At 41.1% G+C, this 12,613-nt stretch overlaps 1 protein-coding gene across 4 annotated transcripts in view; it reads right to left on the bottom strand.

The window, feature by feature from the left end:
- USP9X (ubiquitin specific peptidase 9 X-linked) overlaps positions 1 to 12,613 on the bottom strand; it is a 199,062-nt gene that overhangs the window by 86,376 nt on the left and 100,073 nt on the right. For all 4 annotated transcript variants that reach the window (XM_074968997.1, XM_074969018.1, XM_074969028.1 and 1 more), the window contains one exon: positions 4,036 to 4,123. In XM_074968997.1, the coding sequence (XP_074825098.1) occupies positions 4,036 to 4,123 (88 nt within the window). The remainder of the gene's footprint in view (positions 1 to 4,035; positions 4,124 to 12,613) is intronic.

The following is a 12,613-nucleotide window of genomic DNA, read 5'->3' as shown; positions in this document are numbered from 1 at the left end:
GGATGTCTGTGTGAAAATAGGAGGCCTACATAGTGAGAGTCATAAACCACCTGCCTTTTCCTAGAGACGGTATGATGGCTACTAAGGCGAAATTTGGGCTTGCGGATAAAGCGATTGAAGTTACAGAGATCCAGGGTAGGCCTCCACCTCCTTCTTATGTACCCAAAAGTAAGGGCTGGTCTTCACTATAGGGAGATTGACGCTGCTGCAATCAATGCAGCAGGGGTCGATTTAGCGGGTCTACTGAAGACCTGCTAAAATCGATGGCAGAGCGCTCTCTGGTCGACCCCGGTACTCCACCTCTCCGAGAAGAGTAAGGGAAGTTGACTGGAGAGCACCTCCCGTTGATGCAGCGCAGTGAAGACACTGGGGTAAGTCGACATAAGCTATGTCAACTCCATCTATGTTATTCGCATAGCTGGAGTAGAGTAATTAAGGTCAACTTACCCCGGTAGTGAAGACAAGCTCCAAGTCTAATAGAACCCCATGTGCTGATAGTTCGGCGGAACATGCTCTATCACTCCCCTTTGCAGTAAAGGAGTCTACTTCTAGTACCAGGATCCTGTCATGAAAGTGGTCCTTGGAAAGCGATCAGGGTGTGGGATGTGGATGAGGAAGTGTGGTGAACTCAACTGTATAGCCATAGTGGATGACATCCAGGACCAACTTGTCTGCTGTTATTGAGCTCCAGACTAGTAGTAAGAGTGGTAGATGACCCACAAAGGGGGTGAGTTGGTTGCATGGCAGTAGGCATGGTGGTTGACAGCTCTTCAGTGGCACTCAAAAATATTGTTTCTGAGCAGTCTGAACATGACAGGATGAAGACTGCAAAGGCAGGCCTGGAGGGCAGGATTGTAAAGTCTTCCAGTACTTACGAGGAGGTTCATATGGCCTCTGGTGGAAGAAATGGGGGGTCCTGAATCACTGTGTAGGTGGCGGGCAGTAGAATTTCCACTTGGGGCAGGTGGATAGATACCCAGTGATCAAAGTGTGGCTCTGGCATCCCTTAGGGAGTGGAGGGAATCATCGGTCTTCTAATTAAACAGGTGTGACTCATCAAAAGGGATGTCCTCAGTGGTATTGTGCACCTCTCTGAGGAAACCAAATGAGTGCAGCCATGATTCTCTCTGCATGACTATTTCCAGGGCCATCAAGTGTGATGAGATATCTGCAGCATCCAAGGCTGACTGTAGTGCTGTTCTAGCCACCAGCTTGTCCTACTCCAGAACAGACTGGAAACAAGCTCCATCTTGCCGAGGAAGCTTTTCAGTAAAGTCCTCCAATTTACCTTAGTTAAGGAAATCATATTTGATCAACAAGGCCTGGCAGTTTGAAATACAAAATTGGAGGCTTGCTGAAAAGAAGACCTTGCTTCCCAGAAGGTCTAAGCTTTTACCGTCATCCGTTGGGGTAGATCATGGGTGTTGCTGCCTGGACCATTCCACTGATGCTTGTACCATGAGGGAATTGGGTGGGGCTATATATATAAAAAAAGAAACTCCGAACCCTTCACTGGTGCATAGTATCTCCTGTCTGCCCCTTTGGGGGTAGGAGTGCAAGTGGTCAGGGTTTGCCCAACTTTTTGGGCTGGTTGGAGAATGGCATTGTTGATCAGTTGAGCAACCCTGCTCAGTAGTGAGAAATGAAGGATGTCCAGGAGCTAATGCTGCTTGTCTTGTACTTCCTCCAGCGGAATATGATGCTTGTCTTTCACGGTTCGCAAGAATTCTTGGAATTGCTGAAAGTCATCTGGCGGCAAGGGGGAGCCTGAAGTTGCTGCAGCATCTGGAGAGGACAATGGGAAACACTCTTGCTCCAGTGGTAGAGGACTGAGCGGTTTGTCCTCCATAACCAGTTTGAAGTGCCTGGTCAAGGGTGTCATAAGCAGGGATGGGCAAAGCCTCCCTCACCAAACATGCACGTTCTCAGGGGGGGTACTGGGGCCAGAATCCCCAACAGGGCCAGCAAGATGAATCCAGCATATGCTGAAGAGGGCCCCATGGGGAGGGCAACCAGTGACTTCCCTGCTGGTGGAGAAGGGATACTGCCACGCCACTGGTGATCCTTTCAGGTACTCGTACTGACACTTCTACTCCAGCAGAATCCTCCAACGATGAGAACTCAAATCCTGGTTCCAATGGCGGTACCACTGGAGACGGCAGAAGTCTGTAAACCACATGAGAATGAGTCAAAGCACAAGCAGACTTTAGCAAGTCCTATATAGGAGATTGGACCTCCCTAGGTGCCGTTTGCAGAGGAAAGCATGGAGATCTCTGTTCCCTTACGGCAAACTGCTCATGTGGCTTTGGTGCTTTCTCCCATCACCCCAGAATTAATGGTACCTGTTCTGTAGCCAAAATTGAGTGCATGCTCAGTACCAGCAGATCTGCCAGTGTGCGCGGTTTCTTCTCATGCTTGTACGCCGTGGAACATGCAGCCTCTCCATGGCTGGAACTAGTGGGAGATGTATCATCCTTTGTTTTGGAGGAAGACTTACTGCCATGCTTATACACATGCTTCCTTGCCTCCCGACTAGGCCTCAGCACAGAGTCCATAACCCTAACCCGGGTCTGACTGAGGCCTCCGGCGACTTCCCTGAGGTGCTTCTTGAGGGGGAGAGCCTGGCCTTCTCAGGTATGGCTTGGGAAGGACCAGCAGATACCGCTCCTGAATGAAATGTGGGCTTCTCCCAAACAGAGGCAGCATTGGGACTAGTTGTGATCAAGAACGAACGCGGGCAAGAAGCACAGATCTTGAAGCCTGAAATCTTCGGCATAATCCAGTACCCGTGTGTGGATGCTGGTAGGACCAGTAAACAGATTATTCTGAATTCCCAGTCCTACTAAAACTAAACTATGTAAAAAACAACAAAAAAAACCCCAGTAAAAACAGTAGAAGCAAACGAACTAAAAAAAAATTCAGAATTGTATATAAAAAGTGTCAGACGAGAGGACACTAGCAACTACAGCTTGGATTTGGACCATGCAGTGATGAGAAGGAACTGGGGACGCAGTTGGTCTGCCCAGCCCTTTACAAACTTGGACGAAATAATGAGGTGAAGCAAGGGCTCATGCGTGGACCAATGGACACTAGTACTTCCAAATTCTCTGGCTCTGGACACATGGCATGCATGTGTAAACCCACTCTCAGTGGAATACAATAGAAACCATTACTCGAAGAAGTACTATTTAGTTTAATCTATAATCAGTTCTGAGTGAAATTCAAAGTTATAATATGAATCTGCATTAAAGAATGAGTTTAAAAAAATTTAGGATCAGACAAATCGAAGAATGATACATCCACAAGGATAACAATATAAACCAACTGTGAAAGAATACTGTTATGTCCAAACGAAGAACTTGACAAGTTTCAAGCAGTATCATTCTGTGGCAAATAATTTTTAATATTCTCTTCCTAAATCCTTTGTTTTCTTACTTTATTCAAGAACTATAACATGGTCGTTATAAAATCCAAACTCACCTTTTCCATGTTGCTCACAGTAAGTCAATCATTTTAAAAGGTTTATTTTAGGCATGTGCATATGTTAATGGCTAAGTAACCAAGTGTTTATTGCTGCACCGTTTGTTACCTTCAGTTATTGTGCCATGTCTAATATTAAGCCACGATCCTAACCTGATATGCACAGAGGTGCAGCCCACCACACACAAAGAGCTTCTTTAAATCAATGGGACTTGGCACATGCACTGCGGTGTGCCAGCACACATTTTAGTGCACAATCAAGGCCCTATATTGTAAATTCTGTGGGGGAGGAATTATGTCTTTATGTATACAACCCCTAATACTCTCTTGGGTATTCTAATACTATGTCCTCTTTCAAATCCAGGAATTCCAGCATTTTACTTTATTTTGCTATCTTGATCTGCTGGAATTAAATGTTAATGCCATACACTAAGTTAGACAACTGTACAAAACAAACAAAAAAGTTCAACATAATTGTTTCTTTCCATTTCAGAAGTTTAAGTTATGAATTTGTTTGCCTTCTAGAGAAAATGACTTAAGTTACTCGAAACTAACCGTAGGAAGTTAAGTCGCTCCTGTACTTCTTGCACATGACTGTATCTACTTCCTGGTCTTACAGTTTGTGGATCATACTCTCCATGCTCTGCAAATTTAAGAAGTTTTATTAAGCAATACATACAGAAAACAGATGCTGATTCTAAAGTCTTGTTGCTCTGCAGAGAGCCAAACCAATTTTAACAAAAGTGATTCATAAATCTGTAATAATCTTCAGAGACCTGCTCAGAATTAAAGACTAAATTAAGATATACACTGTCGAAGATGCTTGGTCTACAATTAGATTCACCAACTGTATTTTTACTTGCAGATGTGCACGTGTGTCTTTCATTATGAATAGAATATTAAAATATTAAAGAATACTGCGTTCTGCTTACTCAGACAGCTGCATTTCTCCATCGCTCAAACTCTTATTTCTTTGAAAAACAAAGCAAGCAGAGAAAAAAATCCTGTACACTGGATATATGGTTGATAGGTTACCCAGCAATGTCGACATTTTAACAATATTGTAACCAGCCTTCATTGTGGCAAGAATTATATCACTTTAAAAAGTGGTTTGTTTTAAAGATGGGTTATATATTGGAGATACCAACTACGACAATGTTTCTTTAAAGCTACCATAAACATTTGTCGTCACATCAGGGGTTTAGGAAGTAGGGAGGGAGAAGAGGCACGACAGCTATCCAAAGCAATTTTTATATTGATGAGTCAGTTTTTTACTGAAATGTAGATACTGAGTCATAAACTGGCAATTTCAAGGTAGGACAGAACAATATTTATTAGCAGTTAAGATGATGTTACATGTAGAATTAGTATTTCTAATCCTTTCATTGTAATGAAAGTTTTTTCAACTTTATCGTTAGTAATGAGTCAAAAGTCAAAGCTACAAAGAGTGCGTGTAGAGAGAGAGCAACATGACATCGTTTGTCAGGCCAAGTTATATATTTTGGGGTTTTTCTCCTGCAAGATTTAGCAAACTGGTTCTTCTCATATCTTTGTCATATCTTATACACTAAGTTTTATTTCTGCATTTGTACATGCTACAAGTGCAGCTAGAATACAACATGGTTTTATTGTGACACAAAACCAGGAAGAAAGATCTGAGCTGCAGTGTTATATTTGAAAACTTCAGGAAGATTTACAGTAACTAATTTTACTAATCATTAATAGTTTACAACCTCATAGTATGATAGTGACAATCATTTAGGTGGAAATAATACTTCCATTTCAAATCCCTAATTTCAATCCAAAACTAGTAAAGTTAATTTTGGGGCTGAAATTTCTCGCATCCTTGATCTCAGCCCAGAAATGAATGCATGTGTTTGTGCTTGCACACAAAGTTTCATAAAAACATTCTATTTGAATTACCTCACTGAAAAAATAAAAGCATTTTGCAAGTATCATACAGCAAGTTATCCACCAAATCGTTTAGATTTTCACTCAGGATGAACACTACTCATTTTTCTTGGAAAAGTAACTAATGATGTTATGTGATTTTTAAAAATAGTAAATATGAGCCAGTTAGTACTTTAATAGGTTATCAAAGAATATCTGGTTGTCTAGTTTCCTTGCTTCTCTAACAAATATGGATAAATTTCGTTATATCAGAGTTTACCCATAAATAAGTTCCACTGATTGTCTCACCTAATGCCCCATTCCAAGTGATCTACAGTGTTATATATGACCAGAGGTTGATTCCTTCTCTGAATAAAGTGCTCCATCAATAATAATAAAAAGAATAACCCTTTACCCATACGGCTATCAGCCAAGCCCTGCCAAACCCCATAATGAGCAAGGGTGGAACTTGGACCTTCTAAGGGCTTGTCTACACAGGAAAGCTACTGCAAAATATGCTAGGGTATGAATTTAAAAGCATAATAACCCACACTAACTCAGCACGTGGACACTTATTCCACACTAAAACTGCCTTTGTGAGTTTAACAACCCATTTCCTATGTATTATCCACTTAAACCACTTCTCTGTATTACAGCTGTACTTCCAAAGTGGATTAAAGCTAAATAGCACAAAGGGTCTTTTATTGCAGAATAAGAGTGTCCACCTGGTAAGCTAGTGTGAAATAGCTACTGCGTAATACCTATTCTAGCCTATTTCCCCATGTAGACCACCTCTAAAAATGCAGTCTTCCACAAAGAAACCCAGCTTGTGTAACAGACTGCAACTAGTTCCATCTCCTAAAAAACCTGTCAATGTGATTCTGGTTGCTCTGTTTCAATTAAGTCTTTTCTTCTTTGAAAAAGGTCTGAGTCAGCATGTGAAGTACCAATTGTGCTTATCAATGATTAGTGTACTGCTGGCTTGAACACACTATTATATCTATATACAGTAGCAGGTCAATGATCTCCATGAGTACTTAATTCACAATCACTAAATTAAAAGGAAGTCGTATATATATAAATTTAAAGAAAATAATGCCCCTTCCTCAGTTACTAACACTTAAGATTAGTAAAAGTAAAATTTGAAAAACTAAATTTATTTTTCACTATTTATGACACTATTTGCTGCTTTTCATAAAGTTATCCAAGCTGTAATGGAAAAAAAATAAGAGGTATAAATGGTTAAAATAATGAAGGATGAACTTGTGGTTAAGGCATGAGCCTGGATACAATTGCCAGCTCTGCCACAGATTTCCTGTGACCGCAGGCAAGTCACTTAATCTCTGTGACTCAGTTTGTCATGTGTAAAATAGAAAGTATTGTTCTCCCTTTCTCCAACCCTTTGTATGTTTTTTCTATATAGACTAAAATCTTTATAGCAATGACTATCTCTTACCACAGGTTTCTGCGGTCACTAAACATAAACAGGGCCACAATCTCTGGTGGGTCCTGCCAACATTACTCTAATACTGTTGTTGCTATTAACTGCATTGTGCTAGAATCTAAATGCCCCGGTCAGGAATTAATGCACTAACATTTTAGGCACTGTAAAAACCTCAGACAGTCCCTGCCCCAAAGAGCAATAGATGACAATAATACTTTAATTATATTCATAGTATTAACTTTTCTTATCACCTGTTGCTAGTTCATTTCACTTCGTAGTAAATGTTCTCCATCATAATGTTCGGGTTCATGGTACTGTAGAAGATTTAACTTTAAAAAAAACTGAAATATTTTTATTTAAATAAGGTTTTGTAAAAACCCCCTAGCTTTGTAAATAACTGGGTGTATTTGTGTGGGCCTGTATGGCTGTCATAAAATTAGATCACATCTGGAGCAGAGCTCTTTGATGAAAGGACCGTCTTTTTACTTTTTTCTGTACAGTGCCTACCATAATGGGGCTCTGATCCTTGAATGGAGCAGCTAAAAGATACTACTAAACATGCGTTAGCCACAAATGCCTAACAACCTCATTATAATCCAGAGAAACAACCAGACTAAATCTGACAAATAACGTGGATTACTTTTGACAAATGTGACATGTGTGGGAAATTGTGTCATGATAGCCAGTCTCTCTATGCAATTCACATATAGCAGAACGCCGTTTATCCAATCTAACTGGGACAGAAGCTAGATCAGATAATCAATAATTCGGAGAACCCGGAGAATGGGTAAGTGCAAGGCTGCAGCACCACCTAGCTGCCACAGGAGAGACTGCCTGCTTCTGGACCTGTGTGCACTGGTTGTTTGGTTAATACGGAGAGCCAGATAATGAAGGGACATATAAACGGGGTTCTACTGAATTGTAAAGATACAAAATAAATCAATTTCCTATTGCTTCTAAGAGAAAAAAACAAATTTATAGATCCAATAGTCAATGCATACTGCAAATGGTTCAGAACTGGGGGAAAGGAACGGTCTGAAAAGACAGTCATCTATGAATGTGTGAAAAAAGGGTACACCAACTTAAAAACTAGTCAATTTAGTCAAGAATTTCAGGTACTATACCTGTCCCTACCAATCTCTGTGGTTTCAAAATCACATTCCATTAAAAAAAAAAAAGATTTCCCTACCTTGTTGCTTTGTGAAAGACCCATGCAAACAGGTGAAACTGAATATACTCAAGAGCACTATCAAATACACAAAATAAACTAAAAAAAAGAAAACTATGTTTTTCCCATTCCATTATAGTAATCCCAGGTGTTATTTGTCACAGTAGAAGATTAAAAAAAATATATACAAAAGTGTGATTTTTATCGTCTAGTAAATTTATCACTGGGAATAGGTGAGAGAAATGTTACATTTAGGAAGTAAATGCTGAATAAAGTCTACACTTTTCCGTGTCTGAAATTCAACCGTCAGTTTTCCTACCTTGGGCTCAGTCATTTGGACGTTCACTATTGCTCCCACACTTCCCCTTATCTCAGCGGCTATTCTTGGGAAAGCTCTTCTGACAGACAAAAGGAATAATCTCTTGAGGTACAGATTTTTTTCTTCTGAGTTTCCCTCGTTTCCATTTTCTCTTTCATTCTCCCTTAATTTCTCTTCTTTCCTCCTCTTGATTTCCCCACTCAGTCCTGCTTTCTGTCCCTCTGTGCCTCAGCATTTTAGTACAGCAGTTCAACTCAGCCAGAAAGTTTAATTTTCCAGCCAATCAAAAATAGGTTCTCAGGCAAAACTTTACACTCTAATAATTATGAAAAATGTCTGGACTATAAATCACTCTGTTGGGGAGTAAAAAAACCTATCTACCTGAATCACTACAGAGTAATACTGAAGGTCCTAGGCCAGGTAAACATCAGGCACATGACAGAAGAAAATAACAAGGAACATGAAAAATTTAGATATAAACCATTTATTTCAAAGAAAAGACAACTATATATCAAACCTACTCAGTCACATGCTAAAATCAAGAGAATAAAAATGAGACACCTGGCACATAAGTTCAAAAAAGCACACAGCAGGTACAGACCCTAAAACAAAAGAAAAGGAAGTAAAATCCTTAGTTGTAAAGTCCCAGAGGGCATGTGTACCAATGAATAAAAAGGGAACCAGGAAAGTAGGTAGTAATTCAATATGGCTAAAAGATAAAAATTTAGAGCAACTATTCAAGCCAAAGAGAAATCCTTCAAAATTTAGAAATCTAACCATAGTAACAGAAGTATAAATACAGCAAACAATATGTAAGGGGAAAATCAGGGGGACTAAAATTAATTATATAACCTTCAACATTGAAAGATACAAAAACGAAGAAATTCTGTAACTTCATCAGAAGTGGGAAACCTGGAAAAGAATTTGAGAGTCTGCTAGATCACCAGGGAACATAGGGCACAATTAAGAAAGATTAGGATGTTGCTGAGGAGCTAAATTCACCAAAGAGGATGTTGGGGAAATACCTACCATAGATTTACTCTTTTCCGATAATAAAGATGAGGTACTGTCAGAGATTGAGGTGTCAGAAGAAGTGCTAGAACATACTAATGAATCAAAAGACAATGAGTCACAGATAGTATATCTCCAAGAGTTCTAAAGAAGCTCAAGAATAAAATGGTTGAGCTACCACCAAAAATGTGCAAAAAGATATTGTACCAGAGAACTGGATGACCACAAATACTGTATCTATATTTTATAAAGGCTTGAGGAGTGGCCAGAGGACTTATAGATTAGTAGGTCATATATATTTGCCTGGTAAATGTGTTGAAATAATTATTTCAGGGAATTCTATGCCAAAAATTAAAAATTCTGTGACAAAACTCTGCAAAATTCTGCAATTTTATTTGTCAAAATAACACAATATAATCATTTTCAATTATTTGCTGATGAGTATTTTGAAATAAATTACCAAAATAATTGAAAATGGTGTGATTACATTGTTATTGCATTTAATCACATTTAATATAGCATTTAATTTCAGAAAGGGGAACTACACAAAAATGAAGACGTTAAACAGAAATTAAAGACTACAGTTCCAAAAATGAAATCTCTGCAAGCTGCATGGAAACTTTTTAAAGACAACGTAATAGAGGCTCAACTTAAATGTATACCCCCAAATTAAAAAACACAGTAACAGAACCAAAAAAAGAGCCACTGTGGCTAAACAAAGTAAAAGAAGCAGTGAGAGGCAAAAAGGCATCCTTTAAAAAAAAAAATGGAAGTTAAATCCTAGTGAGGAAAATAGAAAGGAGCATAAACACTGGCAAATGAAGTGTAAAAATACAATTAGGAAGGCTAAAAAAGAATTTGAGGAACAGTTAGCCAAAGACTCAAAAAGTTATAGCAAATATATATATATTTTTTTCAGTACATCAGAAGCAGGAAGCCTGCTAAACAACTAGTGGGGCCACTGGATGATCAAGGTGCTAAAGGAGCACTCAAGGACGATAAGGCCTTTATAGAGAAACTAAACGAATTCTTTGCATCGATCTTCACGGCTGAGGATGTGAGGGAGATTCCCAAACCTAAGCCATTCCTTTTAGGTGACAGATCTGAAGAACTGTCCCAGACTGAGGTATCATTAAAGGAGATTTTGGAACAAATTAATAAATTTAACACCAATAAGTCACCATCATCCTACTACCCCTCCCCTCCGCACCCAGCTGGGACTAATATCCTTGGGTGGCCAGGGCATCCACGCGCGCACACACAGATTTACCTCTCCCCTGGCTGCCCGAACAGATGAGCCCGGGCTACTGGGGAGAGGGTGAGTGAACACTGGTGCAGCTTCTCTTTGCTACCTCACAGAAACCCATTTTCTGCAGAAAATAAAGAGAATCTGCAGGGAGACTTTTTTTCTGCATGAGTGCGGGAGCGCGGAATTCCCCCAGGAGTAAATATACATTAACAAAACATCAGAAGATCATGATGTGACATGATCTAACCAGCATGGTTTCTACAATAGAAAATCATGTTTTACTAATCTTAAAATTCTTTATACATCAGAATAAAGCAGTGGATAAAGGAGAAAAATGGTGACCTACAGTCTCAATTTTTCTTGTTTGAGATGTATTGCTTGTGTCCATTCCATTCTAGGTGTATGTGTGTGCACGTGCACAGTTGTTGGAAATTTTTGCATTAGTGGTATCCGTATAGTCTGCAGTAGCGCTCCCTGGAGTGCCACGCTCATGCATCGGTATATCAGGCACCGCCGGCCCTGCGCCCTCTCAGTTTCTTTTGGCGGGGAACTCCAACAGAGGGGCAGCAGGGCAGGTAACTGACTAGACATAAGCAACACATCTCAAGGAGCAACAATTATGAAAAAGTAGGTAAATTTTTCTTCGAGTGCTTGCTCATGTTGATTCCATTTCTTGGTGACTCACAAGGAGTGCCAACAGAGGTGGGCTCAGAGTTCACCGTCTTGCATCTTGCAGCACTGCTCTGGAAAAGCCAGCATCATTCCAAGCCTGCTAAATACGCACATAATGGGACACAAACATGTGGACAGATGACCAGGTAGCAGCTCTACAGATCTCTTAGATCAGCACCTGAGCCAAGAAGGCTGCTGATGACACTTGCTCTAGCTGAGTGCACCTTGACTACTGCTGGTGGAGGCACTTTCACCAGCTCATAGCAGTATCGGATGCAGGCTGTGATCCAGGACAAAATCCTTTGAGCAGAAACTGGACTATCTTTCATCCTGTCTGCCACCGCAACTAACAGCTGTGTTGACTTGCAAAATAGCTTTGTCCTCTCGATATAGAAAGCCAACGCCCTCCTGACATCCAGGGCATGCAACCTGCGTTCCTATTTGGATTTATGGGGCTTCGGGAAGACTACCCGTAAGTGTATGTGCTGGTCAGTATGAAACTGGGAAACCACGTTGAGCACGAACGCTGGGTGTGGCCACACTTGGACCATATAGGGTAGTTCTGAAGTAAGCGCCCTGATCTCAGACACCCCGCGGGCAGACGTAACTGCAACTCAGAACGAAACCTTCCAGGAGAGAAAAAGAAGAAAGCAGGAAGCCAGAGTTTCGACGGGAGGCCCCATGAGTCTCGACAGCACGAGATTCAACACCCAGGGATGAACAAGATCCTGGATGTGATGGTAGAGAGACACTCCAGACCTCAAGAACCGGGCCATCACGTTGTGAACAAAGACCGACCTGCCTTGGAACAGAGGATGGAAAGCCGAAATAGTGGCCAGGTGGACCCTGATCGATGGCAGGGACAAGCCCTGAAGTTTGAGATGCACAAGATAATCCAGGATCACCTGCAGCGAGAACTGCTCAGCCTGGACACATCGTTCCAAAGCCCAGCCACGTGAACCTTTCCCACTTGGCCAGGTAAGTTGCTCTGGTGAAGGACTTTCCGCTACCCACCAAGACCTCAGGCCAAGCACTCCTGCTCTTCCACATTCATCCATGCAGTAGTCATGCCAACAAGTGCAACACCTCCAGGTTCAGGTAGTCCTGGGACAGCAGGTCTGGCCAGAGAGGTAGCCGCAGCAGGACTGCAACCGAAATTTCCAACAGCGTGCCGAACCGGTCTTGGTGAGGCTGCTCAGGGACCATCAGGATAATCTTAGCCCTGTCCCGTTTGATCTTCACTAGAACTCTGTGGATCAACGGCACTGGTGGGAACGCATACATCAGGCCACCCCGACCATGGGAGCAGGAAAGCATGTGGAAGGGAACCCCTGTCCATTCCCCAGAGCAAGCAGAACACGTGGCATTTCCTGCTCTGAG

Source organism: Natator depressus, chromosome 1, assembly GCF_965152275.1.
Source record: "Natator depressus isolate rNatDep1 chromosome 1, rNatDep2.hap1, whole genome shotgun sequence".
NCBI classification, from domain to species: Eukaryota; Metazoa; Chordata; order Testudines; family Cheloniidae; genus Natator; species Natator depressus.
The sequence above is the reverse complement of the archived record's forward strand: the minus strand, read 5'-3'. Positions and strand labels throughout refer to the sequence as shown.